Below are 26,489 nucleotides of genomic sequence, written 5' to 3'. Positions count from 1 at the left end.
CAGAAGCTAAAAAATAAATAAATGAAAATTAGTATATCAAATAATAACATATTACTTAGGATACAATAGTAATTTTATTTTATTTTACGAGCACCTGGCCCTCACAGTGTCTGCAGAGAAAAATTCTGGCCCTTGGACAAATGTAGTTAATGACCCCGGATCTAGAATTAATGTATAATATGGTTTGAGTGATTGAACAGATTTTGAAACAAGAATCTGCAGATGCTCCAATATGATATCTAGTACAGAACCTGCTGGTCTACAGGGTGCATTTAAATAAATCTCCCTGTGCTAGTTGAAGATTAAGATAAAGGCAGATATGCAGCCTGGGTTATTCAAGATCTTTGCTGGGAGATAGGGAGATATTATGACAAATCACCAAAACATGAATTAATAAGATATATAGACATCTCAGCAGGCAGCTGCCCAGAGAATTACACTACAACTTGTTACCCCTTTTTCTGATCCAACTCTCAGATTATTTCGCAGCCAGCGAGCAGCTGTGTCAGACTGAGGCAGAGGCTGCATGGTCACTGCTGAATTAATCTCATCTCACAGAAGCAGAGCGGGGAAAGAGAATATGACTAACGTGGAGCTTACGTAAGCCATGGTGTGTTCTGCAAAATATCATTCAGTGACCATGACCCCAAAAAAGGATTTTCACCTAATTTCACCTGGTATGAGGCACTAAAAGCAGGTACAACTAACAAGGCCTCGGGATAGACAGGGACTCAATAACTGATCAAATTCATAAACTGTGTAGTAGACAACATTTCCCGTGCATTCACACCTTGTTCATAAAAGCTGAAGTTATATGCCTCCACAGCATCTTTATTTTTGTGTGACATTTGTATGAAGTAGTATCCGAGAATTTACAAAAATAAATAACATCACAGGGCAGATGAAGCCAAAATTCTACCGGGCATGTCATAGACTGCCTTCCTCTTCACCTGTTCACCTCAGCCATCTCAGTACTTTTCCACTTACCTGCCCCTGCTCCACCCTGCCACGCCTCCTTATCAGCCTCTCTGCTCACCTGTGCACACAAGCTGCTCCTGATCACCAATCAAGCCAGTGCATATACTGCTCCTCACCATTCACTCGTTGCCAGATTGTTCTTTGTACTCATGCAAGACCTTCCAGCTTTGTTTGGATGGAGCGCCCGGTTTCAACCCTGCCTGCTTTTGACCATCCTGCCTGCTTTTGACCATCCTGCCTGCTTTTGACCATCCTGCCTCGTCGACTCTGATCACATTGCCACACACCGTTGTTTGCACACACTCACCTGCCGGCTCTTCGACTCCTTGACTGGCTACGACTCTCTCTTGCCTGTCCCGTTTGTTTGCATCGTTAATTGGCTCTTCTGGTTTCGGGCCCCCTGCCTCCTCGACTATGTCTCCTGCCTGAAATTTGTATTCCATTTTGAAAATTGATCGGATTCTTTGTGACGTTTCTGTACCTGACTTCCTGCCATGCGATATGCGCTGTGCTGCTTGGTGTGGGTGGGTCATGGCTTCTGTCAAAAATAGACCAGTTGCATATTTTCCACAGAGCAGAGACATTCTGTTGGGACCCACTGCAGTGATTCTGGTGGAATCATAAGTATGGTCTAGAACAGAGCTGGACATGTTACGGCCCGCTGGCCTCATCTGGTCCTTTGGGCAACCCTGTCCGGCCCATGTGAGGTCAATCTTAATTAGAAAATAAATGAAAAAGTATTTATGCTGCGCGCGCAACACAACTGTTTTTATTTTGAAAAGCGTGCCTTTTTAAAAATAAATAAATAAAAAATAAATAATTCTTAAGGACGCGGGATGCGTGGATAAATCGCTACAAGTGATGCTGGCCAGCTAGCCCTCAAATGCAGGTGTTACAACGGATGGCTGTCCAAATCTGACAGGGGAAAATGTTGGACTTTTGAAGACAATGCAGGACGAAGTGACAGAAATGAGCCCTGCGCAGGAATTTTTGCATTGTATTATACATCAGGAAGTGTTGTGAAAGTCGGTGTTAAAAATAAATCATGTTGTTGTAACTAAAATAATTGACTTCATCAGGGCAAGAGCATAGAATCACAGATAGTTTGTTGCACTTTTGGAGGAAAATGAGACTGAACATCGTGACATAAGCTACCACAGCCTGGGCAAAGTGCTGAAAAGTGTCTGGGAACTGAGAAGAGATTCGCAAGTTCTGTGTGAGGAAAGGAAATTACATCCCCCAGCTTTCAGATGCAGACTGGATGGCAGACCTTGGTTTTGCTGTAGATGTGACTGCACTAATGAATGATCTAAATGTCAACTGCAATGCAAGGGCCTTTTTGTGCAAGTTGCAGCTTCTCTCAAGCCAAATAAAGGGCAACATTCTCACCCACTTGCCAACACTGAAGGAAGCCACACCATCAGCTGACCACCTCCACAGGTACCTCATCCATGTTAGAAGCACTGCATTGTGAGTTTTTAAGGCGATTTCAAGACTTTTAAAACAGTTGAGTGAAATGCACATGGTTTCTTCTCCCTTCACCTGTATTCCTGGATAATGCACCCAGTGATGTTCAGATGGAACTCATTGACCTGCAGTCTGACACATGTCTGGCAGAGCACTTTAGGTCAGTCTCACTGCTTGAGTTTTACTCTTCCCTCAAAGAGATCTTTTCACACATGAGGAGGCATGCTCTGGGATTCTAGTCCTCTTTGGATCTACCTATGTATGAACAGACATTCTCAGTGATGAAGTTCAACAAATCCAGATAGATCCTCCATCACTGATCACCTCTCAGCTGTCCTTCGCATAGCCACCTCAGACATTCAACCAGATTTCAATGCACTTGTTCAAGCAAGTAAAATGAACTAAAAAACATTAAAAGCACTTATTGCTTTTTGTATAAAGTTAAGCAATTGCTTATTTTTAAAATACTGCAAAACACCTTTTCAGTATTTGTGAAGATTAACATGTTAAAAATAAAATGAAACACTGTAATTTTGTTTTTACTGTTCAATACTTATATAGGAGTATTTTCCTATTTGACCTACACCACAATTTCATATATTTATATAAATATTTATAGAATATCCTTATTCTTCTGTTTACCAGTAGCAGCTAATCAAAATATATAACTTACTGCTTTTTGCAATGCGAGAAAATTAATATTGAGCAGAATTAAGTTCAAGTTATTGCTGGTTTGGCCCTCCAACACAGTTCAGATTTCTCATGTGGCCCCTTGTAAAAATTAATTGCCCAACCCTGGTCCAGAACGTGCTGAGCTCCGGCAGCCCTGATGCAGCTGTGTTGTGGCCCCGGGCAGTGGAGGCAGTTCAGTGCTGACCATCAGATTCTTGTATCCTTCTGGTTGCCCAAGGCTGCTGTGTGATTAGCATTATATACCTGCAGGATACCTGTTGTCAATGTATGCTGACTTGCATCCACCCACAAGTTCAAGCACAGTTTAAGTCTTTGCCAGGAATTCTGCCATTTAGAAGAACTCCCTAACAATCTAATAACACTTTATATCCAAAAAAAATCAACATCACAGTATTTAATAAAGCACAATGGCTTTATTGCTTTATCTGTACTCTGAACGCTTTAAAACTAATACCATAAATATTGTGTGTCCAAACTAGTATAGTCAAAAACATTTTGAAAAAATGAGGGATGAACACAGTGGAAAATGACAGAGAGGATTAGAAAAAAACCGTGAGATAGTTTAAGCACCGCGAGGCAGATTCCATAGTGAACATCTGGCAGTGAACTCAACATGGTGAGCTGAAGCTGACACATCTGATGGGTTCTCCAGTCTTTGTACAAATCTGATTGGATTCCAGGTTAAACAAGGTCAGTAGGGATAACATGGGGGATGGCAGGGTGCAGCTGGGAGACGCACAAGCACAACACACAGCAGTACAGTATGTATCTAAATGTATCTGCACATACAGTCTCCATTTCCCAGCACAGCATCTTGATGAGTAAGCGTCATAAGGAAACCTGCAATAATCCACAATTTGGCACCACACATTTGTGAGTTATTTGTAAATATGTTTCGTTTTTTTGTCTCTTTGGTCTGAGGTCAGGCCAACAGTTAGACTGACATTTGTTCCCATCCTTGGCTTTCTTCCTGTGCCCTGTCTGTGCGATCCTCCTGTAGACATGTGACTCATTTGCACTTGTTCTTACTCATGACATTGACCAAGCCTAGATTATACTTGGCCTGCTTAGAACAGACGTACAGGCAACAACATAATCTCAAGTAAAAAGTCTACTGTGACAAGCTTTGAGAGGAAAAATCCACTGAAATGACATAAACTGCAGACATCTACAGCCTAAACAAACTATCATCATCTGTCTCTTTCTGCCCTTTCAGTTGTTAGTCTGGTTGAACCATTATAGAACATTTTATTCTGCACATACAAAAGATTACTTTTGCTAACTCTTCTTACCTTACAGCATTAAAGACCATTAAAAATATATATATATCAAGCAGTCCTTGGTCATCTTACTGTACTAAATCAAGCTTTTGAGGCAGGTGACCCCAAATGTTTGAACGGTAGTTATAGTGTTCTCATGCAGGGTGTTGAAACTCTGACTTAACACCAAGTTAAACCGTAGCCAATGAAGACAGTCGTGGTAAGTTTAAACATTTACTGTCACACTTATTCATTAACATGCTGGGGAAAACTGCAAATAAAAAAAATACAAAAATATTTTAACTAAATATTACAACATACACAACTGTATATATGAATACACATTGCTGTCCTGCACTGTAGATACAGTTATCATGGCTAGTAACATTGCTGTTAGCTTGTATATAATTGTAAATAAAAACATTTTTAAATTAACCTATCAAAGAAATTTTTTTTATGAAATCACTGCTAATATATGAACTTTAACATGTCTAATGTAAAATCCATCAACTTAAGGCATTGCCTCTTTGATGCTTCAGAGTGGATGCGAACAGATTGTTTTCAGAGCATACTAAACATGTCTGCCTTCCCTTTCTGCCAGTCCAGATAAACAGGAAGTAACTAAATGCATGAAATAAACAGACAACAAAGTTATAAATGTACAAATAAATTTGGGCGGGACCTCGCCATCAACCTACGTTGGGGCCTGCACGGTGGTCGTCCGCCACAGCCGCGCCACTGTTTAGATTGCAGTGATTGAATTTGAAGTCAATCCGATAAAATCTGTAGGAGGGGTTAAAATTGAAGCCCTGAAATGCCGGAAATGGCATCACAGTTTTACATTTGATTCAAGCTGGCCAACTTTGTCGGCATGCCACGGACATGCCCTTCAATGTATACAAAATGTCACAAATTGCACAACTTTTAATCAGCAACATCTTTTGACTATACTGACGAATTTTGAAGCAGATCCGATAAACTCCCTAGGGGGAGTTCGTTCACATACAAGACCACGGAATTCAAAATGGCCAATTTTGACGGCCCGCCACAGACACGCCCTTCAACTTAAAGTTGCAAATAGCACAACTTTTAATGAGCAAAATTTTTTGATTTTACTGTCCAATTTTGAAGTAGATTTGATTAATCAGCAACATCTTTTGACTATACTGACGAATTTTGAAGCAGATCCGATAAACTCCCTATGAGGAGTTCATTCAAATACAACCCAATTTGGGTGTAATTTGATGTACAGTCACAAATAGAACAATTTTTAATCGTACTGACCAATTTTGAAGTAGATCCAATTAATTAGCTGTGGCTTAGAGGCAGAGCGGGTCGTCCCCTAATTGGAAGGTTGTTGGTTCGAATGCTCCCAATGCTGTGCATGTGTGAATGTGTATGAATGCGTTAGTTTCTGTTCGCTGAGTGAATGTGTGTGAATAGGCGAATGTGGCATGTAGTGTAAAAGCGCTTTGAGTGGTGAGTAGACTAGAAAGGTGCTATACAAGTACATGTCCATTTACCATCCATTTTACCAATTCCCTAGGAGGACTTTGTTCAAATACAAGGCAAAAAATTCACCGAAAATGGGCGACTTCCTGTTGTGTTTGGCTTATGGGTCCAAGAGGCTTTTTTGTACGTCCTAACTTGCTATCTATGCCAGCCAATTCTCGTGTTTTGTGGCGGTATATAAAAATTTGACGCCACGCCACAGACACGCCCACTCACCTCATTCATCACATATCATCAACAATGTGTTTCGCATTTCATAAGTAAATTTCAAATGGATCTGATCATCCTGCTAGGAGTAGAACATGAAAGTATAAAAAGTTATACTTCCTGTTGCCACTAGGTGGCGCTTGCACTATTACTAAATATTATCACATAGATGTGTTCAGGGCGGGACTCTAATCAAACATGAAGTTTTGTTGCTAGTTATGGGTCCAAGAGCTTTCGAGCATGTTGCGGCCGCCAAATATGCAGTCGAAGTGCAGCAAATAATAATTCCTAGAGATACAATAGGGCCCTTCCAGCGTTCACTGGCTCGGTCCCTAAATACCATTAACTCTTCCCAGCCTGGTGGATGGGGCCTCTATGTCCCATGTCTCACCTGATCCTTCAAAGGACCCATCAACCCACCTGCAGTGGTCAAACTATGGCCTACAGATAGTGGGCCTTAGGGAGAGACTGCACACTGTGTTGCCCCATCTTATGTTAACAAGGGCTGTCTTTTATCTAGACCCCATGGAATACCTGACCAGCAAGAGTAGCTGGGTGGAGCGAGTGTCCTGCTCTGCCTCTACTGCCAGCTGTGGACACACCTGGAGACCTCAACGTGCCGGAGTTGGAGAAGCTCTCAGTACCTGATGGTGTTCCCCATTGTTGCAACCCACAGGTAGGTTGGTTTCTGTGGTTCCTCTCCACTTACACCGATCAGCCATAACATTACGACCACCTGGGCAACCTGGTGGTCATAATGTTATGCAGTCCCATAAGAACAAACGGCAAACATTGTGTTCTGACACCTTTCTATCAGAATCAGCATTAACCTTTTTTGTGCAATTTGAGCTACAGTCTATTTGATCGGACCACATGGGCCAGCCTTCAGTCCCCACGTACATCAGTTAGCTGTAGCCATCCATGAGCCTGTCACCGGTTCACCTGTTTTCCTTCCTTAGAGCACTTTTGATAGGTACTGACCACTGCAGACCGGGAAAACCCCACAAGAGCTGCAGTTTTGGAGAATTAGTTAATATATCCCACTCACCCTCTGGGACTACAGAGGAACCAAGAATTTCTAATGAAAGCACAATATGTATGTGGAGTCCACCTTCCCTGCTGACCAGAACTGCTACCATCTGCCTGGAATTCTCTGTCATACTCCAGGAACCTCAGGAATTACAGAGAGATGGGCAGGAGAATCAAAGGAATCTTTGGAAACAATACTAGTTATGTCTTGAATTGCAATTGGGCATTCATCACATCCTATGCAAGACAGACGATCCTTGAGTATCATGTGACATATCCTGGCTACGTTTTGGGCAGTTCCAAGACATGGCTGAGGATATTTATATAAGATAAGACAAAAACACATTCAAAGTAAATGTTGTCAACCGGTATAAAGAGCCTTATACAGTAGTGCAACTAAATTGCCACTGTGGGCAGCAAAAATGCCACCCATCACGCAATGGCAGTGACGGAGCTAACCTACTTTTCCTCTCCAGCTGGTGCAGTGGCTTGGCAGACATCCATAGAGCCCTACATTCTAATCTCCTTCTAGCCTTAATCTAAAAAAGAAAAAAGAAAAAAAAACCCCACAAAGGCTCTTTTCAGAACCAGCTAAAACCCTAATAAAGAGCACAGTCCTTAATCTCAATGATGGATCTGTAGAGGAAGAATTATAAGCTTCATTAGTCACTTCTGTCATGACTTCATATGTGATCCCTGACTTTTTTCAGGCCCCTGGGCTGTGATTTTCCTGTTGTGCAACCCTCTTGGCAGTGAGCAGATTTTCTACAAAGGACCATTATCCAAGGTAATGTTTATCTTACGTAATTAAAGCGGGTAAAGTAATCTGTTATGGTCTGCATTATGTTAAGGGGAACTGAAAATGTTTTTGATAAATTGATTTTGGATTTAAATAAAAATAGTTGTATTAATGTCAGTTAATGTTAATGTCAAGATATAATCAACATAATACATACAAATGGATGCATTTGAAAAATGAACCAACTGATTCAGGGTGGCTATGGTGCAGAGGCAGAGCGGGTCGTCCTCTAATCAGAAGGTTGTTGGTTTGATCCCCGGCTCTTCCTGCACACATGTCAAAGTATCCATGAGCAAGATACTGAACCCCAAATTGCTCCCAATGCTGTGAATGTGTATGAATGAGTTAGTTTCTGTTCGATGGGCTTTGCCATCACTGAGTGAATGTGTGTGAAAGGGTGAATGTGGCACATAGTGTAAAAGCGCTTTGAGTGGTCGGAAGACTAGAAAGGCACTATACAAGTACAGGTCCATTTACCATTCACATAAGTGATTTAAGAAATTATCAACCTCTATTACTCTACTGCTGATAAAGAGCTATTATTAACAGACCAAGCTGTTAAAAGACTTAGTATTATGGGGGAACTATGTGTGCCCATTCCTAAAAACAAAATTGCCAGTACTAACAGCATCAATGTGTTTTATCACAGTACAGTCAATAATTTAGTCTTCAGCTCAAAAACTGTCAAGGGGTTTACTGTATGTGCAAACATGTTTTGGATATGCACAACTGCATTTATAGCATCCTACTTATCCCTCCTGTGACTCATCTTCAGAGCATCTACAAACACATGGGACACGGAAGCGGCATGTCACATTAGGGGTTGGAGCGGGTTACTTTTTGTACATAGCTTAAGTTCAAGCTTTTGTTCAATGGTTCCCAACCTGGGGGTCAGGACCCCCACTAGGGGTCACCGAAGCTACACAGGGGGTTGTGATTTTAACATTTGACGTTGTTAACGCCGCTATAACCTTCTGTCTGGACTTTAGGTAACATGTATCACCCTGATTGGCTGTTTTAAAGACGCGTGCAAAAATTAGCGCCTGTTCTGCGGGAAAACTTACAAAATGTTGAAGACTCACCAACCACATTGCAAGGCGGCAATGAGCTTCAAAACACCTCCAACCAAACATGATGTCAAGGTGAATCAGACATCATCTTCAGCAAAGACAGACTATAATTAATACTAAGACAAAAGTGCCTCTAAAATAAAAGTGTCAAAAACAAAGCTCTTCTCTACCTCCAGTAAATGAAAGTAGAGCAAGACCGGGCTAACACCACCCGTTGGTCTATCAGGCTGAGCATCCTAAGCCAGATTCAAACTATGGATGAAAATCAGACCTGGTAAAAGTCTCAGGCAAGTTCCACTCCCAACAGGGACTCTGGAAGACGTTGATAGCTGCCAATCTCTGTCAGACCACCTGCCCAGCACCAATTTACAACATAAAGAGCTACAATCAGAGCTGAGGATGGGTTGATGGTGGAAAAGTATATAGTATATATTTCTGTTAATTATTAAGCTTCTTTGCTTTGCTTAGCATAAAGACTGAAAACAGGTGGATTTTGTTAACATTTGACAGAGCCAGTATAGCTGTTTCCCTACCAGCACCTCTAATGCTCACTAATTAGCATGTTATATCATGTTTGCTTAATCAATACAAAAATGTGAAGTGTAAAAACATCAATTTGCCATTTTACTGGTGTTATCTGGTGCCAAGGAGTATGTCTTGGCTTTGAGTAGTTGCCCGACAACCAGCAGAGTCCAAAAAGTTGCTGGTTGTGTTAGCCCCGTAGGAAATTTTAAAACTTTTTAATTCATTAATTTAATTAAACTTAAAAATAATAAGTTAACTTTAAAGGTGCCAGTAGATCGCTTTTGTTACCAGTTTAAGCTGAACTAACCAGCTGCTGGATATTGCCTTGTATTTAGTGGACAGATAAGAGCACAGTATCAATTATTTCATGATTGATTGATTGATTGATTTCTGGCATATATAAGATGCCAGAAAATGTATAAGCCAATTTCCCAAAATGTTGCCAACCTCCTGTCACTACCACTAAGGGCCAAGCATCATACCTGGGGCGACAGAGCCTTCTTCATTGCTGCCCCCTCCCATTGGAACTCTTTCCCCAAACAAATCCGAGACTGTCCTGATCCATCCACCTTCAAATCACTGATTTTCATTTTAATATTTAATTATTTGTTGAGTGTTGTGGATATATCTATATTTTTGTTTTTATTACCTTTTTCTTTTCCTTGTTAACTTATGTGAAATGTCTTTGAGTTACTAGAAAAGCACTCTATAAATAAAATGTATTACTATTAGGCTAAGACACACCCCCCAGAATCAGCCCCCAAGACACGTAAGGCCCACATGTACGAAAATTGCTACGCATATGTATCATGATAAAAGAAGCAGAAAAGTCTCAAGGACCCATACCTCAAACCCAACAGGAAGTCGGCCATTTTGGATTTTGTGGCCATTTTTGGCGATTTACGCACGTTGTATTTGAACGAACTCCTCCTAGGACATTTATTGGACCGACTTCAGATTTGGACACAGCCATCCAAACACATTCACCATTAAAAGTTGTGCTCCTCAGTTTTTTTCGTCCAACATTGTGCCCGTGGTGTGGCGTCCCGTGGCAGCCAATTTCAAACCTTGGCCATGAAAGAGGGATTCGTCATAACTTCTGCATACATGATCCGACTGCAACGAAACTTCACATGTCTGATAAGAGTCCCGCCCTGAACACGTCTATGTGATAATATTCAGTAATACTCAGAGTGCCACCTACTGGCAACAGGAAGTATCACGTGTTATATTTTAAAGTGCGTTTAGGCTAATAACTTTTGTATAGTTTGTCACACATTCAAAAAACTTATATCCACACGTTCGGTGAATGGAGCTGAATCTCCCCATATAGGCCACGCCCATTACCCCCCTTGTTTTTTTTCGGCTAGAGCACAAAATGTCCGTAAACTACTTTTTCATGTTCCTCTTATATGCTTTGTCCGATTCGCACAAAATGTTGCACGTAGCATCTGGGGACCGTCCTAATAATAAACTAATTGAAAGAATTTTGATATTTCTAAAAATAAGCATGTTATAAAATTAGCACCTCCTGTGGATTTTTATTCAAAAGAGGAAGTGGAGTATTTTTCCACATTGGTATGTCCGATTGACACCAACCTTAGTTCCCCATGTCTTCCTTAGCCATCGTGCACAATTTCAGGCCATCGCCACTAGGTGGCGCTGTTTAAAATGAAGAACTTTGGCAACAGGAAGTATCACGTTTTATGCTTTCAGGTTCTACTCCTAGCAGGATGATTAGATCCAGCTGAAATGTACTCATAAAATGCAAGACACATTGTTGTTGATATGTGTTGACTGTGGTGAGGGGGCGTGTCTGTGGCGTGGTGGGAAATTTTGATGTATCGCCACAAAACACGAATTCGCTATAACTTGAGAGGACATTGTCCAATCGGCTCCAAACTTCACTTGTCTGATAAGAGTCCCGCCCTGAACACATAGTGATAGCACCACCTAGTGGCAACAGGAAATAAGTGCTGCGTGGCGATTTTGAGCTGATTTACGTGACATTTTCATGTTGTGGTCCGCACTTGTTACTACGGCACGTGATGCGGCCACAGCACATCCCGACGTGCGCAGGTTGCGAGATCCCGTTCAACGCTGCTTGCAGCTTTAATTAGGGACTGAGCCAGCGACCGGCAAGGTCCCTATTGTTTTTGCTTGATTTCTTCTTCTTCTTACCCATTATTATTTTTAGCCCCCTTTGACTGCATTTTTGCAGTTTTGGCCAATAACTTCTGCATATTTTATCGTACATTTAAAAAACTTATATCCACGCGTTTGGTAAATGGAGCTGAATCTTCATATGTAGGCCCCGCCCACTTCCGCCTATAATTTTCTTTCGTTAGAGCACGAAATGTCCTTAAACTACTTTTTCATGTTCCTCCTACACGCTTTGTCCGATTTGCACGAAATTTTTCACCTAGCACCTGGGGACCGCCCTGGCAAAAAAAGTAATTTGAACATTTTTGAAATTACAAATAATAAGCACGCTATAAAATTAGCATTTCCTGTTGATTTTTTGTCAAAAAAGGAAGTGGACCATTTCTCCACATTGGTATATCCGATTGACACCAAACTTGGGTCCCTAGTTCCACATGTCTTCCTTAAGCATTGTGCACAATTTCAGGCCATCGCCACTAAGTGGCGCTCTTTAAAATGTAGAAGTTCATATCTCTACAACGGTATGTGTGATTAAAATGAAACTTGGTACAATGCTTCCCCATGGCTCCCTGAGGCTCGCTAAAAATTGTGTCAGCAATCCGCCACTAGGTGGCGCTCTGGTGGCATGGTAAATCACTGTGCCGAGACCGTAATAGTTATGAATCTGAAATTCACAGGGCATGTGTAGAGTGGTGTTTGTAGCGCCCCCTACAGGATAAAAAAACAGCAACCCCGGCGCCACGTTTCACCAATATGTACGAAACTCGGTAGGCACGTGTAACATGCCGGGACGTACAAAAAAGCCTCTTGGACCCATACCCCAAACCCCAAGGGAAGTCGGCCATTTTGATTTTCATTTTCACTTTCGGCGAACTTTTCGCGTTGTATTTGAACAAACTCCTCCTAGGGAATTTATCGGATCTACTTCAAAATTGGTCAGTACAGTCAACCAAAGTTGTTCTATTTGTGCATGTACATTAAAGGGTGTGTCCGTGGCGTGGCATCAAAATCAGCCATTTTGATTTTTTTTCTCATTTTCTGTGATTTTTCGTGTTGTATTTGAACGAACTCCTCCTAGGGAATTTATCAGATCTACTTCAAAATTGGTCAGTACAGTCAAAAAATTGCTCAAAAGTATTGAATGGTGGATGACTCACAGGTGTGCAAAAGATTGCAGCACGAGGGACATTGCACCAAAACCCAAACAGACACACACAGAGAATGATAAAAGACAGGAGACTGATGGACGGGGAAGAAAAACTGGAAACAGTAGAAAAGTATTGATTTGCAAAAACTTATTTGTGACAATTATTAGAAACAATTAACTATTAGAGAACTGTTTGCTTTCATGAAGATGTCAAAACAATTAGCAGGGCACTGCAGGGAATCGAACCCCATCCCAGTAAACCAGGAGTACCATTACCAGAGCCTTTTGCTTTTTGACTCTACATGGAAGGTGAAGCAAAACCTGCATTATCCATAGCATATTAGTGCCAGCATTTGAAATAATGGCATAGTTGTACATTACTTTATTACTTGATGTGGATAACTATGTATGTAGTTCTGTTTGAAATATATTTTGTAAAAAGTGCTATGAGCTAAATGTTTGAAAATATGTTTGTCTTATAAATGCTTTTGTAATGCAGGAAAAAGAAACCATTATTTAGGGGGGGATACAGAGAAACACAGAGAGAGAGAGACAGGCTCTATATATAGATATGAAGTACATACAATAATTCAGAGGAAAAATGTTTTTATATTATATAAAACACAAATACAGAGAAAAAAATTGTTTTTATATTACATATAACACATCATATAAATACAGAGAAAAAAAAAATATTTGTTTACATTAACACAATTACACATTACACAACTATAGAATGCTTTTCTATACCTGTTCAAAGTGTCCATAGTCCTAGGTGTAAAAGAACAAACAATCCCCTCGTGGTCACAGAAATATGTTGGCAATACAAGTGATTGTACATCATAATGTGATGTTTTCACATACACAAGAATTCAAAATATTATCATTAAAATCTCCCATGACAGCAATTGTGTTACTTTTCAGATCCAACCAATCAATTTGTTTGAACAAAGTCATGAGATCAGATAGTGGTCGATAAATAACTGCTATCAATATATTTTGTGCAGTGCAGTTGCAAACCAAACATTCTAAATCTACATTTAGTGTTTGGAGAACATTATATGTCAAATTGTCTGCACTGCACCTGCCAGCACCACCACATTGTTGGCCTTGTATTTCAATTAATTTTGGGTTGCTGCTACTGCAAGATAAACTTCTAGGATGATTATGGAAAGTATAACCATCTATATCTACAGTTTCAACAGAGGAACCTGCAGGCAGCCATGTTTCTGTAACAGCAATACAGTTAAGCTGCAAATGCTGTGTACACAACGCCTAATCTGATACGTTTGCTCAAATCTTGCACATTTGATGGTAAATGGACCTGTACAGCGCCTTTCTAGTCTTCCGACCACTCAAAGCGCTTTTTACAGTACGTGCCACATTCACCCTTTCACACAGTGATGGCAAAGTCCATCTAACAGAAATTAACATTCATACACATTCACACACCAATGCACGGCATCAGGAGCAATTTGGGGTTCAGTATCTTGCTCAAGGATGCTTCGACATGGGGCACCAGGAGCCGGGGATCGAACCCACAACCTTCTGATTAAGGAACGACCCACTCTGCCTCTGAGCCACAGCCGCCAGTATGTGTACTGTGCCTTTTCATATTTTCAACCAAGAAGGGAGGCATGTTTTCAATTACATCCTTAATATTATCCTTACAATAAATGGCCTTCTCTTCAAAATCCCTAATAACCAAACCTGACAAATTCCAAACCTAGCTTAAAGCACCATATGCCTGCCCAGGTGCAAATATTCTTTTAAGGGACACAACAGCTATGTCTACGGTAATGCCTTGTACTTTTATGTATTGTACAAGCCCATGCAAGTTTAAGGGGAAATTGCTGATGCATTCCACCTGTGTTTGTGACCCTTTCTTCTTCTTCTGGTTCAATACCAGTAGACACCATTTCTACAGCTAAAGCATTCGCACAGCGTTTCCTCCTCTGTGCACCAATGTCAGGGTCATCAAATGTTATGAACACAGTTTCAGGAAACTTTTGTTTGTTACAATAAACTATGTCTGTTACATTGCCACACAAGCCGTTAACTAAACCATCGTCTACATCTATATTTTTAATTAGCATGACACGGGCATCCTTCCCCAAAAGAAGCGCCTCATCTAAACACGTATTATGTGTTCTGCTATGCTGTCCCTTCATCAAGCTTGCTAGTTTTCATGCTGTTAACAAAATCTTGAGCAAATATTGTCACATGCTCAGCGCACATGTTAAATAGCTGCTGCATATTGTGCTCATTTATTTGTTTATTTGTAGCAAAAATGTGTAAAGCTGAGCAGACTTCACCAGTTTCGCAACGTTTTAATATATCTATATCACCATCTAACATCGGCACACCCATTGAATGTGTTTTAACCCTGTTCAGCAACTCTGCATATACATCTTTTTGACGAACTATAGTTTTTAATTCCACTATCTTAAATAAGCTAGACCACAAATCACATACCATCTACATACAGTGGTTTCCCTTTAACGGGAGGCAACTGATAAAAATCGCCTACCGCAATCACACTAACGTTTCCAAACAGGGAATAGTCACCACACATTGTTTTATCTGCCGTAATCTTCCATGGGTGTTAGCCAAGAGCTTATGATCCACCATGGAGATTTCATCAATTATCAAAATCTGCAAACTACTGTATTTAGCACGTAAAGAATTAACCTTTTCCCCACCCAAAGGCATGTATGGTAGACATACATCTTTACCAATTGTTACGGCCGCCGCTTTAGTGTATATTCATTATGGTGTTTCATGTGATTCCCTGTTGAGGATTGGTCTTCTGGAGCAGAGACCGCCTACTTCCTGGTTGCTGTCCCCTGGCTTCAGTGATTGGTGTGGCTGCAAGTCCACTGAAGCTACCAATCAGGAGACTTCAATCAACCCCAGCTGCCCTTAAATAGCTTGTGTGTCCACAGTTCAGGGCGGCTGTGAACTAGTGATCAGTTCGCCTTGCTGTTGGTTGCACACCATTGTGTTAGAGTGTTTGTGCTTTCTAGTGTTGCCTGGCTGTTATCTGAGTGGATTCAGCCAGTGCCTTTGTATCTTTTGTGACCCTTTAAGTTGTTCAGCCATTGCTAGTTTGGTTTTGTTTCTAGTTTGTAAGCTTATGGGTGCTGATCTCTTTTTGTTCTTCAGTATTATCCAGTCATTTTCATTTTGTGTACTAGTTATTTGTCAGCACCTGTATAGCCTCTCCTTTGTTGTATTTCATTGTGCAAGCACACTCTCCTTAATTAATTAAAACACCTGATTTTAACCTGAACCTGTCAATTGTTGTATTCCATCTCTTTTTCCAATTCCAATTATATGTTACTGCTCCCCAAATCGAGCTGGGTCGTAACACAATGCTAAATGCTCGGTGAATAGAAGCTGCATGTAAATTGTGCGCAGCTATCCCCTTTGGAGCTGTTAGCAAAACAGTAACATCATCCGGATGATGAGACACAGTCGACAACAACCTCGTAGCCTCATACTGAACAGCCTTTATCAAATGGCTCTTACCTGTCCCTGCCCCACCTGTAACAAACACATGTAATGGGTCTGGCTTTTTCCCCATTACCTTATCTAAACACCACTGTCTAACTTGATAAAAAATACATATCTGTGTCTCATTTAGAGATCTAAGTAACTCCAGACCGTCACTTCTGCACAGAATGTTTTTTCTCTTTTCTAAATGTGCAACTTGGTCCCTACTAACAGCTAAATCTGGTATATTTTCTATGTGCTCATCCACTGTTTGTTTTTCATTTCTAAGCAAGTCTATGCACTCTTAATGTCCCAATTCTTGCTCTGGGCAAAGCTGGCACCAGGCATCTTCAGCAACACCATCAATATCAATGTCATTTTGGATATTACCCAACATATCGGCATCAATCTCAAATTTGCCTCTATTCAAATCAACTACCGTCTTTACTAATTGTAATCCGTCACCTAATCTGACACGAACATGATTGTAAAACTGCTCATAAATCTCAAAACCTGCTGGTTTGAGTTGTGCATCTTCATGGTATGGCATAAACAACTGCGAAAGACTGATAGAAACGACAAAATAATAATAATATTAATTCAAACAGTTTTTTAAAATATTTTTTTGAAACTTACCCACACTTGCTGCCACTCGATGGAACTCTTGATGCATGTGCTCTTGCAGATCAGGATCAACAGTCAGACATGGTACAAAGTCCAAGCCAAAGACCATAGTTGTTCATTAATAAAGTACTTTTCCTCAAAATATCATAACCTTTAAAATAAATGTACATTATACTGTAATAGCTCATGGAATCAAATTAATCATAGTACCAAAGGTGTAATAGTAAATACAATATAATCAATAACCTCAAGGGGGGTCCTACTGGCTGTCAGGTTGTTGCTGGGGGCCATAATGCAGACTGCATCCAGGGTCCGAGGTGCAACAGTGTTGCGTAACTCGGTCCTCAGGTCGGAAGCACAGGCCCCCGGTGTGGACATGACACCAAAGGAAAGCATTCCCTCTGGCATCGGCACAATCCCATCTGCAATGGAGCGCAGATGGGACGCTCCTCCTAATAAGAACGGAAGGAATTTCTTTAGAATGAAAATCACTAATCACTCACCAGAGCAGATATTTTGTTTATAAATTGTAAAATAAATTACCTTCTTGTCAGGAGACTCAGCTGGGATGACCAGTTTGTGTTGGCATCCCGTGACTGAAACTGGCCATGTCCTCACACGATGGCGTGTACCAGTGCAACGGCCTATTTATAAAACAGAAAAACAAACACCAAAATAAAACTTAATAAACCACTGCAAATTAATTATGACACATACACACCTTACACATATAGGCAAAATAGTTGAATGAATAAAATGTGTCACTACTTACGAGGAACAAAGTCACGATTAGGCTACTGCGGTTCCACGTCAACCGGATGTCACCCTGCCTCTCTCCTCCGAGCAGCCTCAGAGCAACGGAAGGACTTGCCACGTGGCATCTAAAAGTATTTAAGAATAAATGATAATGACTTTTAATCACACTCACAAGACACTTTAAGGCTACAATGATCACATAATTACATTTTAAATAATCATCTAAATCAGGGGTGCCCATTATGTTGATCGCGATCTACCGGTCGATTGCAAAGGTAGTGTGGGTAGATCGCATGGCATTAAAAAAAATAGACATCAGCCTATCATCCATCCTCACTATAACGTTTGTCACTTGATTGACATACAGGACAACCATTCTAACGTCTGACCGTTTCTGACACACCGGTCAGCGCGCATGCGCGTTCGTCAGCGGCAGTTACTTAAAAATTTCAGCAAGCTAGCGAGTTTCCCAGTTAGAAAGAAAGAAATGGTATAAAAATGAGTGGGGCGCTGGACCAAGTAAAAAGCCCAAAACCTACCACATCCATACGGAATGGGTGGAGGACTTTTTTTTCACAATGTCCTATTCGAAGTGCGTTTGCCTCATCTGCAAGTCTACCATTGCTATTCCCGAAGAAGGGAAATGTGGAGTGGCATTTTTACTTTTCATAAAAGCTACGACACTGACTTCCCTCCAAAAAGCTAACTGAGAAGGAGAAAGGTGAAAGAACTAAAATCCCAGTTGTCCAGACAGCAGGTTTTTTCTCACAGCTTACCATAAAAGCGGAGACCGCCACAGAAGCATCGTTCCGGGTGAGTCACGTCCTCGTTAAAAACAAGAAATCCTTCCAAGACGGAGAGATGATAAAAGAGGCATTCGTTGAAGCGGCTGAATCGTTGTTTCAAGACTTTAAAAACAAACCAGAAATAGTATCTTCAATCAAATCTCTCCAGCTGTCAAGAAGTTCAGTTACACGTCGTTGTGAAGCAATGGGTGAGGATGTGATCCAGAAACTTTGGAGGGATATAGCAGACTTCAAGTGTTTCTCACTGCAATTGGATGAATCTACAGACGTGAGTGACACAGCCCAGTTGTGCATTTTTATTCGTATGGTATTTACCGATAAGATTGCAAAAGAGGAGCTGTTAACAGTACTGCCCATGAAAGAACACACGCGGGGAGAGAACATTTTTCAGTCTTTTAAAAACTTTATTGAGAAAACTCAGCTCCCAGTGTGGAAATTGGTGTCCATCACCATGGATGGTGCGCCCGCGATGGTTGGCCTCTCGGATGGATTTATTGCAAAGTTAATGCATTCAAACAAAAAATGCCGCATCTGGGCTCAAAGCTGCAGCGCCATGATTTGGCAAACTTCCAGAACCTCGTATCAGAACTGGAGAGGCAAGGGAAGGCCTGTGCGCAACTTGACAGTGGACGCTACACAGAGCAGATTGAAAACCTTCTGTCAGACTTTAACAAACGGTTTCAAGACTCCCTTTTCGGGAGGATGCTGATGAGGATTTACTTGCATCAGAAATTGCAACAATGTTTCACCTGAACTTGTCTGGAGTGGAGGATGAGATCCTGACACTACAAGCTGACATTGAGCTCAAGTCGAGGGCTCATGGACAGATTTGGAACTTACTCACAGAGGAAATGTGCTACCTCCTTGCCTGCTATATTCGGCTCTACGTATTTATGTGAGTCAGCCTTTTCCCACATGAAGATTCAATCCAAATACCGTTCCGCTATGACTGATGATCATTTGGAAATGTGCGTGAGGCTGGCTATCAGCAGCTGCTGTCCGGACTACGCATCCCTGGCTGACTCTATTCAGTGCAAGTCATCAGCGTGAGGTATGTACTCAGTATATATAAATAAATATATGTGTCATGGGGATGCCCCATGACATGTAACTTAAATGAGACACAACATAAAGTGCTTGTCCACCTCAGCCACTTTTTACAAACCATCTAGCCGGCAGGTGTCTGGGGTTTGGTAATTAGTACAGATGTTGGGTTGAAACATGGTCAGGGAAATTGTAGTATGTTTGCATTTGTGTTACCTTAGATCTGAAAGGAAGCCTAAGAAAATATTTGTGTTTTAACATTTTCCATTTGATTAATTTGTGTTTCTCACCTCTCCTCTAGATTGCACCCAGGACTGGGCAAACTTTTATGGTCAGGTTCCTGGGGGAACCTGGCCATAAAACGACCATAGACGAGGGGGAGATTTAGGAGGTATTTGGGAGATTTGTGATTTTTTGAGATTTTGAACAGTTGGGATCTATTTTACTCTTTTGATATCTGTAGTGAGTTCTTTCTACTGTTGTACCTATAAAACTTAACTATTGGGTATTAGATAAATGAATGTGTTATTGTTGTTGTTATCTTAATTGTTGCATCCTGTGGTAGGAGGAAGCTGCCAGGGGCCCCAGTTTAAAAGGGGTATAGCCCTGAGCAGAGTTGGTTATTTTTGATACCTCTAGTTACCTTTTTCCTAAGTTGTTTCCATTCATTTTCATTATTATTTTGTTTGTTGTTTTCTCTTTAGTTTGGGCCAAGCTGACCTTCACTGTAAATAAGCTGCACTGATTCACTGCTTGGAAAAAAAGGGAAATAAAGAAATTTGGACTGACTGAACAGTTTCAAGGTCCTTTCCTTCCTTCCTTCACTTCAATATGTTTAGCATTTTTTAATGTAGGTAGATCAGTTTGACCTGGTCATTTTGAAAGTAGCTCACAAGCCGAAAAAGTGTGGGCACCCCTGATCTAAATGTACTTTAAATATGTAAAGTAAAAGTAGTCATCGTGCAGTACAGTGTTCACTGTTTTACTAATATACCAGATGTTGTGGATTATATGTTAAATTCTATTACTGTAGGAGTTTAAAGTCATTTTAACTACTGTAAAACTTGCAATAAAAGCAGGGTCCCTAATACATGCAGGTCTACCAAAAAACTACCAAAATAGTGTGAACGGATAAGCTGACGGCGCGGAGCGAGGGCATGTCGGTCAGAGTCTGATAACTGCACAGGTCTCTCACTCAACTTAATACAGAGAAATGTCCCACAAAGCAACATTACAGGACCAAACAACAGTAATGTAGTAACTGTAACTGTCTTTAGCAACTTACATGAGGAAAAAAAATACCACAGCTGTACGTGAAGAAGCGTCTGTCTTCCTGTCTGTCCTTCCAAATCTTCCGTTACATTTCTGCCCGAAAAACAGCTTCTGTTACCGGCGAAAAACTCACGGAGTGTTTGTGATCATAAATCACCGTGACCGCCAACCCCCCGGACCGAGACATCAGTTTACTTTCCAACAGAAAACATTCTCTGTCTTGCGAGTAAGGGAGTCAGACAGCGTCCAGTTTACTGCTGGTGATTATGTATAATTATGTAATTTAGAGTGAAAAACATAACTTCGTCACTTTCCAGGATGTTTGGTGGGTCAGATCTCAATCACTACACATTAGGGCTCTGCAGTGATTGGCTCTGGTGCACACGTGGCTATGGTGGCTATGGTAATGCTAGCGGAATTCTAAATAATTTATGAAATAATTTATTAACTGTATCTTTGTAGTCCAAACAAAGCCGACGTTGCACACCCTTAAGCCACACTGCAGCCATGTTGAAACTTTCAGGTCAGTCTGATCCTGATCTGCAGAGATATTTGAGACACACACACACACACAGACAGACAGAGACTGTAAAACTGACTGTAAAACAGCAAAACACATCCTGACATTTGAAACTGATATGACTCAAATATAGATTTATACTTTGTCATCCTTTCAAACTGTGTACAGTATTTACTGTGCAGCTGTATCTTTACTGCCAAGTAAAGCTTTTTTTACTAGTAATTGTCAACATATACGGGGCATAGGATGTGTTTTCTGTGGTACAACATTTATGGACATATGACGCTAACATTGACAAGACATTAACCTCTTATTTTACAAAACTTTTAAATGCTTAATAACCACAGAAACTATTTATTTTTTTATTTTTTTAAAAATATATATATATATATTTTTAATGAATTGGAGCAAGTAAGGCCAACATGTATGAAAATCCGAACGCATGTGTATTGTGATAAAAGAAGCAGAAAAGCCTCTTGGACCCAAACCCAACAGGAAGATTTGGCCATTTTGGATTTAGTGGTCTTTTTTTTTTTCATATTTGCGCTTAGTATTTGAAAGAACTCCTCCTAGGGAATTTATTGGATTAATTTCAGATTTGGACACAGCCATCTAAAGACTTTCACAATTAAGATTTGTGCTCTTTACGACATTCCATCGAACAGTAGTTTGCACGTGGCCTGGCGTCCCGTGGCAATTTCGAACCTTCGCCATGAAAGAGGGATTTTGTCATAACCTCGGCGTACATGATCCGATCGACAATGACACCTTATGAATCTTAAGAATTTTTGAAGAACTTCGTTGCCATGGCGACACGGCGGCAATCAGCCTTTGTGTTAATATTTGAACAATTTTTTAGAGGCTAAACATGCCTGAAACCTCATGAAACTTTGCACAAAATTCAGTTGTGGCGAAGGCTAGGATATTGTCTTGGTCCCGTAGATTGGCGTCGCAAAATTGCTTAGCCACGCCCCCTCAGAATCAGCCCCCAAGACTTCTATGACCGACATGTACGAAAATTGGTACGCATGTGTATCATGATCGGACAAGCAAAAAAGCCACTTGGACCCATTACCCAAGCACAACAGGATGTTGGCCATTTTGAATTCTGTGGTCATTTTCGGCAATTTGCACACGTTGTATTTGAACGAACTCCTCCTAGGGAATTTATCGGGTCAACTTCAAATTTAATCAGCGCAATCTAAAGACATTCATGATTAAAAGTTGTGCTATTTACGACATTCCGTCGAACAGCGTGCCCGTGGCGTGGCATCCAATTTCGACGATTCGCCATGAAAAAGGAAGTTGTCATAACTTCATTGCACATGATCCGATCTCAATGAAACTTCACATCTGATAAGAGTCCCGCACTGAACACATCTACATGACAATATTCAGATATAGTGATATTGCCACCTACTGGCAACAGGAAGTAAGCGCTGCATGTTGATTATGATCTGATTTCCGTGAAATTTTCATGTTGTGGGCCACACGTGTGACGCCGGCACGTGACGCGGCTGCAGCACACCCCAACAAGCTCCGAGTGCAAGGGCCCGTTCATCGCTGCGTGTAGCTTTAATTGTTATTGTTATTATTATTATTACTACAGTTACTATTGCTACCATTATCATTCCTTATTGTCCCCCGTCGATGTTGTCATCGTCGTCATCATGTTCTTCATGTTCATAATCATCATTATCATCACCTTCAGTCACTACTATTAGTGTAGTTGTTGGTACTGCTGTTGCTGTGCACCTTTGTTTCTGTCTCTGTCCTTCTGTTTACCTCTGTCCTTCTGTCTTTACCTCTCTCTCTCTCTCTCTCTCACCCTAACTGGCAGAGGCAGATGGCCACCCACCTAGAAGCAGGGTCTGTCGAGGTTTCTGCCTCTTAAAAGGAAGTTTTTCCTTGCCGCCGCCAAGTGCTTGCTCATGGTGGGAACTGTTGGGTCTCTGTAAATGATTTTGTAAGGAGTTTGGTCTAGACCTGCTCTATTTGAAATGTGTCCTGAGATAACTTCTGTTATGAATTGGTGCTATACAAATAAATTATATTGAATTGAATTGGAAATATTAAAAAAGATATTAAGAAATTTGAACAATGACAGCAAATTGGAGTAATAAGCAGCCTATTACAGTTAATGGTTCTATAATTATAATTTTGCTACAAAACAAAATATCAGATTATAAAATTCCATTACATGTCAAAATAACATGAACAATCCATAAATTATTCAGTGAATTCACTTCCAGAAAGTGGATATGAAATAGTTTCGAGGAACTGCCACACACGTTCTTGGTGATGTGCAACAGCCAATCAGGGTGCATTAAAAAAAAACAGCGAATCAGGATATATTTAACAGCCAGCCAATCTGGATGCAGTTAACAATCAGCCAATCATGATGCATTCGACAATCAGCCAATTAGACAGCATTTAACAATAAACCAATCAGGATACATTTAACAAGTACCCAATCAGGATGCAATTAAAAACAGCCAATTAGGATGCCGTTAAGACTCAGGCAATGAGGATGCAGTTAACAATTACCCAATAAGGATGGAGTTAACAATGTGCCCAATAAGGATGTATTTAACTATCAGCCCAATAAGAATGCATTTAACAATCAGCTCAATAAGGATACATTTAAGAATCAGCCAATCAGGAAACATTTAACATTCTACCATTTAGGAGGCAGTTAACAATCAGCCAATCAGGAAGCAGGTACCAATTATCCAATCAGGAGGCAGTTAACAATGAGCCAATAAGGATGCATTTAACAATCAGCCAATAAGGATTCAGTTAACAATCAGCCAATGAAGAAGCAGTTAACAATCAGCCAATTTAGGAATCTCTCTCCCTCTCTCTCTCTCTCTCTTTCCCTCTTTCCCTCTAACACCAACTGGTCGAGGCAGAGGGCCACCCACCTAGAGCCGGGGTCTGTCCGAGGTTTCTGCCTCTTTAAAGGAAGTTTTTTTTCTTGCCGCCGTCACCAAGTGCTTGCTCATGGTGGGAACTGTTGGGTCTCTGTAAATCATTTTGAGTACGGTCCAGACTTGCTCTATTTGAAAAGTGTCCTGAGATAACTTTGGTTATGAATTGGTGCTATACAAATAAAACTGAACTGAATTGAACAATCATGATGCATTCGACAATCATCCAATCAAGATGCATTCGACAATCAGGCAGCCTTTAACAGGTTCCCAATTAGAATGCAGTTAACAATCAGCCAATCAGAAGGCAGTTAACAAACATGCAGTCAGGAGGCATTTAACAGAAAGCCAATCAGGAAGCATTTAACAAACAGCCAATCAGGAAGCATTTAACAAACAGCCAATCAGGAAGCATTTAACAAACAGCCAATCAGGAAGCATGTAACAAACAGCCAACCAGGGATCATTTAACAATGAGCCAATCAGGAGGCAGCTAACAAACAGCGGGGGAAGCAATTAACAATAGACCAAAAGGGAAGAATTTAAAGACCAGCCAATAATTACAATTGACAATCAGCCAATCAGACAGCATTTAACAAGTTCCCAATCAAGAAGCATTTAACATTAAACCAATAAGGAGGCAGTTAACAATCAGCCAGTCATGATGCAATCGACAATTAGAGCTGCAAGCAGCATTGGGCGGGACCTCGCACTCCATGCAACTTGGGCGCCACGCCACTTCACCCCGCTCCCAAGCCCTCACCGGCGGAAACTTTGGGAGACTGCTCTACATTGTCACACATTTCAGACACCGTGCAAAAGACTTACACTTTCATAGCAAGATTCTTCACTGCAAAACTTGGAAATTCAGCACCACGCCACGGACACGCCCTTTGACGCACAGTAAATATTTACCTTTTGCTGACCAATGTGACTAGATTGCAGTGATCAAATTTGAAGTCAATCCGATAAAATCTGTAGGAGAAGTTAGTTAAAATTGAAGCCTTGAAATGCTGGAAACAGCATCACAGCTTGACATTTGATTCAAGCTGGCCAACTTTGACGGTGTTGTGGAAATTTCTCTGCTGGTGAAGAATGAAATAGAGAACTTCTGCCGGCCAAAAAGGTTTTATTTTCTTTGCAAAGAAAAGGTTAATCAACACGCGAGTGGTCAAAGATGAAGAAAGACCCTGAACATGGGGAGATCTAAACATTTATACCTGAGGACCACCTCTTTCACACCCCTTTGTCTGCTGTAGGGGTCTGGCCCTCCAGGAAGTGCTTTCACACCCCTCTGTCCACTGCAAGCATCGGGGCCGACCCCCCGCTGGTGTGTTCCACATCTGAGGTGTCCTGCAGGATCTTGCATTCAGGTGCAAAGCCGAGTCCAGACATCACAATCTACAAAACAGAAAAGGACCTGGCATCTTGTGTTAGGAAGGGGGAGGTTGGGCATCTGTAGTGGCTGAAACAAAGAAATTGAATTTACCATTATTGCCACTCTATTTGAAAAGTGTCTTGAGATAACTTCTGTATGAATTGGCGCTATACAAATAAAATTGAATTGAATTGAATTGAATTGAATTGAAACGTGGCGCCAGGGCTGCTTTGTTGAAATACTGTAGGGGGCACTATAAACATGACAAACACGATTTTTGGTATGTGAGCTACAGGCACTAGTCTACACGTGTCCTGTGAATTTCATATTCATAACTATTATGGTCTCCGCACAGTGATTTACCCTGCCACCAGAGCGCCACCCTGTGGCGTGATTTTTTTTCCTTTTGAGGTGAGCCTCAGGGAGCCATGGGCAATCATCGTACCAAGTCTCATTTTAATCACACGTGCCGATGTGGAGATATAAACTTCTTCATTTTAAAGAGCGCCACCTTGTGGCGATGGCCTGAAATTGTGCACAATGCCTAATGAAGACATGCGGAACTACTGACCCAAGGTTTGTGTCAATCGGACATGCCAATGTGGAGAAATGCCCCACTTCCTTTTTTGACGAAAAATCAACAGGAAGCGCTAATTTTATAAAGTGCTTATCTTTTGAAATATCAAAATACTTTGAATTACTTTTTTTGCCAGGATGGTCTCCAGATGCTACTTGCAAAGTTTCGTGCAAATTGGACAAAAGCGCATGGATGGAACACGAAAACGTAGTTTATGGACATTTTGCACTCTAGTGGA

At 41.0% G+C, this 26,489-nt stretch overlaps 2 protein-coding genes across 4 annotated transcripts in view; one reads left to right on the top strand and one right to left on the bottom strand.

The window, feature by feature from the left end:
- kbtbd13a (kelch repeat and BTB domain containing 13a) overlaps positions 1–26,489 on the bottom strand; it is a 388,109-nt gene that overhangs the window by 156,192 nt on the left and 205,428 nt on the right. The window lies entirely within an intron of this gene.
- Positions 1–26,489, top strand: part of vstm2b (V-set and transmembrane domain containing 2B) — a 104,133-nt gene that overhangs the window by 26,020 nt on the left and 51,624 nt on the right. For 2 of the 3 annotated variants that reach the window (XR_007881009.1, XM_051380069.1), the window contains exons 5-6: positions 6,637–6,792; positions 7,856–7,932. Coding sequence is in view for 1 of the 3 variants with exons in the window: in XM_051380069.1 (XP_051236029.1) it covers positions 6,637–6,764 (128 nt within the window). In the remaining 2 variants the exon portion in view is untranslated. Of the gene's footprint in view, positions 1–6,636; positions 6,793–7,855; positions 7,933–15,648; positions 16,142–26,489 lie in introns of those variants that run through there. The other variant, XR_007881008.1, reaches the window with a different exon arrangement.

The sequence above is a fragment of the Dicentrarchus labrax genome, unplaced genomic scaffold, assembly GCF_905237075.1.
Source record: "Dicentrarchus labrax unplaced genomic scaffold, dlabrax2021, whole genome shotgun sequence".
NCBI classification, from domain to species: domain Eukaryota; kingdom Metazoa; phylum Chordata; class Actinopteri; family Moronidae; genus Dicentrarchus; species Dicentrarchus labrax.
This window is presented reverse-complemented; position numbering and strand designations above follow the sequence as displayed.